Consider the following 4,314-nt stretch of genomic DNA (forward strand, 5'->3'; position numbering starts at 1 on the left):
TGGAAGGCAGGCGAGTCGTCGGTACTTGTTGACTTAGGTGTGGTACGTGTAACATGGGACTCAACGCGCATTGCTCCCTACACTCACCAGTCCAAGTTCAGATATCACTATTAGGCGCCTTCCACACAGGTACGTCCCGTTGTTGAGGCCCATCACTGGTGTTGCATGTAGGTCTTGAAACCTCCGCGTACATTGCTATGATGAACCAGCATTTCGATTGTCTCCGACCGCTAGTCCTTTTTGTGAAACATGTATTATTGTGCGAAGGCCTTATATCGCCGTATAATGGCGGAATTAGCAGTTATACACTGGTAGGTTATGGCTGGATAGTTTATCACTGCGCGACGAAATTATTACTGGATTTAGATCCCGTTCACACTCGTTGTTCTCGTTACAGAATTTGATGTATATAGCTTGGTCAGTATCTAGTACTGTATATTGCAGTATTTCCTGACTACACCATTTCAAGGCCAAATCATGAAAAAACCAAGACCAATTTACTAGAGCCCAGACCGAGTTAGTAAAAGCCCAGACCAATGCCCAGACCAATTTACTAGAGCCCAGACCAAATTAGTGAAAGCCCAGACCAAAATAGTAAAAGCCCATACCAATTTAATAGAGCCCAGACCAAATTAGTAAAAGCCCGGACCAATCCAATAGAAGCTCTGAGAAATTTAGCAACACTCGACGAAGAATATATTCTTTACGGAAATCAATTCTGCCCACATTGAGTACCACATGAGGCCGTGCTGGAGCAGTACATCATCCAAGCGCCGACGAGATATGTTCCATGACCGTGCATCTCGAGTGTAAGGTTCGCACGTGGCTGAAGCATCGTATGCATTCGGGTATTGCCATTGTCATAGTATCGACGCCCTTCCCGAGAAGCATTTCGCACGATACTCTTGTTTTTGTTCTATGGCCTCTCTCACCATCCCGTTGTTCGCTGCGTTTTCGGCCCTGCGTTCTCTCTCTCTGTCGTAAGTCTCGCAGCGGAGAAACAGTCTTTTATGGAGTTGCTCCTGGAGGAATGGGCGAAAGTCGTGTACCCAAACTCGCTGGCACGTTTCAACGTGGCCGTAAATCACCTCTTGTCTCGGAAGCGGTCTCCAGGCCAGAATGCGCGGGTGCATTATCCCCGATGAATGCGAGAGGTGCGAGCTGCCACCCATCAACTTCCATAGTATCCAGCATCTCTTCAACTATGATAAGCCAGATTCGATTATGCATTCAATGCCTTCCTCTGTCATCTCCTTGCACTTCTGGTGTGACCCCCCTCGCGTATGTTAGACCCGAACGGTTTCGCCCACGGTCCCCTCCCTCTCCCCTGATGGCGTGCAGCATGCTACCTGCTTCGATGCCTGGTCTCGGATGGATTTGGGGGAACTCCCACTGAGGCTTATACCAAATTGGTCTGGGGCTCGGACCGATTTGATAGCCCAGACTCTGGGCTTTTAGCTAAACTGCTTTGGGCATCATTAAATTGGTCTAGGCTTTTACTAACTTGGTCTTGAAATGGTGTAGTGGAACTCGGCCAGCTCATATAGTAGCTGCTACTCCACGGCGTAAAGAGACGGTTCCATGCACTGGATGGTGACAGGAGAGTGGTCACGCCCGATTGGCGAATGAAGGTGGAGTATCATTCATGCTTGGCCGGTGTATAGGTGCTCTTGGTTGTATCATTTTTAAACCAGTTTTACTCGGCTGATAGCTGGACTGGAGTTCCGCTCGGTCAGCTTCTATTACACTTCTTGATGTGGTATGGAGGACCTGATGATGATGATCAGACATGTCGCAATCTGGTGAACGAGAATCTCCTGTTTGTTTTACCCGATGGTGGGTTAATGCATATGCTACGGCAGTCTTTAGTGGTTATGACGACCAGGTTCGAGTCTAACCTTCTTCGATGCATCACGACTCGTAATACGACCGTTTAGCTCAAGTGATGATACTCTCAACTTCACCCTGCGGGAATCAACGAATGATGAGCTCATTGAAGCCTTCAAGGTGGACATGCTCGTTATCTTGGATCCTCTCTCGCCAAACGGTAGCGTACGCAATCACAGCTGTGCTCAGGGGATTTTTAGGTGAACACGTGAATCTGGGTAAGTCCGCATGGCGATGGCCGGGTATTACGGCCGCGCTTCGCTCCGCTAAGAATAGTCTAATTAAGGGAGGCTGGTGGGGAGAGAAGTAGGTTGTTAACTGACGAGTGTGGTTGTTGTTGGCTAGATGTGACTTTGGTGAGGTACGGAATATCTGTGCCGACAGTGTGGATTGGAGCTAAGCGTGCTGGTTATGGTGGTAGTGGTGGCCTTGTAAGTGTCGAGGGTAATGCAGGAGAAAGTAGTGCTTCTGCTACTGGCACGACAAGGAGCTCGGAGGGAGGTGCAGGATTATGCAGGGATGCAGATAATGATGATGATGATGATGATGATGATGATGATGAGGAAGCCACTACCATTAGGAGCTCGACGTTATCTAGGGCTGAGGTAAGGATGAGCACATGATGCTGTACACGAAAGTTCTCTCTTCAGACCTGCTACAATTGAGGGATATTTTTCTTTCTTGTCGTTTATAGTTTCTTATTAGAGTTTGACGTATTATGTATAATTTCAGCGAACAATCTTCTTACATATTACTATTGATAACTGTTCCGCTGTTGATTGTAGTCTCGTGTATTAATTTGTGTACTATTGTTGCATTATTCACGGCTAGTATCGGTGCTGGCAGCAGACACAGCAGCAGCAGCAGCTTCCCATCACCATATGGTCTATCGTCTGTATAGTATTACCGTTCTTATACATGGCAGAGTAGACAGCCTCTAGATGATCGCTACGGTCGTTCAGAAGGCTGATCAATAACTCTCTTCTGAGATTTGTCGAGTATTGTTACGTTGATAGATGCTATATCTTGACCGCTCCCCCTTATCACTTTCATCATTGGTATTACTCCTGTACAGAGTTTAGTCGGTGTCAATCAACAGGGCAGTTGGCCGGCCACTCGGGACAGCTCTGAAGTCCGCTGTGCTACTCGATAAGTTTTCAAAATGGTCAGCAACTTCGTTGAAACTTCCCGTAGTTCTTCGAAAAAACAGTAGGGAAAAAATAACAAGGTAAATTTCTTAAAAGAAGTGGATGAATTATTGAAAATTCGGGCAAAACATTACACTGACCAGGACAGTCGGCATGTGAAGTGTGAAACTGTGTGTGGATCCAGTGATCCCTGTATGGAGTGAGCACGACTGCCTGTCATCATTACCGTCGTGGCTGACTTACTCCCCATTTAGTTTTTAAGCTCCTCCTTGCCACTAATCTCCATGGCAAACCCAACCGAGGATAGGGTCAGGTGAGTTAAATCTAAGCTGTCGGGCCTTATGAAGTTAATGACATCACCATCATTAGAATAGCCATGCTGGGCTTTGGCGTTGTCGGTGGTGGAGTTGTTGAACTACTGAAACCATATGAGCATATCATCTCACTGGTTAAAGTGAGCACGTCCTAGAGAGGACTACTCGCTTTCCCTTGAATGCCTGGTCATAATCGCAGATATGTGTTCGCGATGTCGGTAAGAGTCGCGACGTCGCTCTACCGGACGGCTGCGAGGTTGTCACTGATGCCCAGTGCATATTCGATGACGCCTCCATAGGTGGGCTCTCTATTAAATCTATTACTGCTCGGTCGGTCTCGCAGATATCGTCATCGAGGTTATGGGAGGAACAGATACTGCTTGGACGTACACCAAGCACGCCATGGAAGCTGGCAAGTGAGTGGCGGTGCATCTGGACTCCCGGAGTGATTGAAATGGGACTGTAAGGAGTCGTGCTGCGCCCATTAGGCACATCGTGACGGCTAATAAAGCGCTGATATCGAAATACATGGACGCGATAGAGAAGCTGGCATTGGAGAACAACGTACTTCATCAAAATTGTTGGAGTAGGGCCAAGGATGTTGTCAGGTACAGTTCTTATATGAGGCTGCGGTGTGTGGTGGTATACCGATAGTTAACACCGCACTACGTGGGCTCAGGGCTGACACATTCAATCACATCTCTGGGTGGGCATCTTGCCTCCATCGACTACTGTGCATTGGTGTTTAGGATCATGAATGGAAGCACTAACTACATCCTCTCGCGCATGGAGCATGAGGGAGTCTCCTACGATGAGGTATTCGAGGCCGTCTCGAACTGTCTATGGTCGTGGGTTTAGGTTATCACGACGCTCGCAGGCTGGGGTATCTCGAAGCGGATCCTAGTGCTGGTGAGTATGCGTGCAAATATCTTCCTACAAGTAGTTTCGTTCAGATCTGGAAGGTT

General features: G+C 47.7%; 1 protein-coding gene across 1 annotated transcript; it reads left to right on the forward strand.

Annotated features, from left to right (window-relative positions):
- Window positions 1–3,411: 3,411 nt before the first annotated feature.
- Pmar_PMAR003950 (homoserine dehydrogenase, putative) lies at window positions 3,412–4,253 on the forward strand (the record flags this gene model as incomplete). Its single annotated transcript, XM_002775234.1, has 7 exons — window positions 3,412–3,489; window positions 3,549–3,648; window positions 3,693–3,765; window positions 3,838–3,913; window positions 3,958–4,055; window positions 4,099–4,165; window positions 4,227–4,253. The coding sequence occupies 7 exons, from the start codon at window positions 3,412–3,414 to the stop codon at window positions 4,251–4,253; spliced, it is 519 nt and encodes a 172-aa protein (XP_002775280.1).
- Window positions 4,254–4,314: the final 61 nt, after the last annotated feature.

This window comes from Perkinsus marinus (genome assembly GCF_000006405.1).
Source record: "Perkinsus marinus ATCC 50983 genomic scaffold scf_1104296956272, whole genome shotgun sequence".
Classification (NCBI taxonomy): Eukaryota; Perkinsozoa; order Perkinsida; family Perkinsidae; genus Perkinsus; species Perkinsus marinus.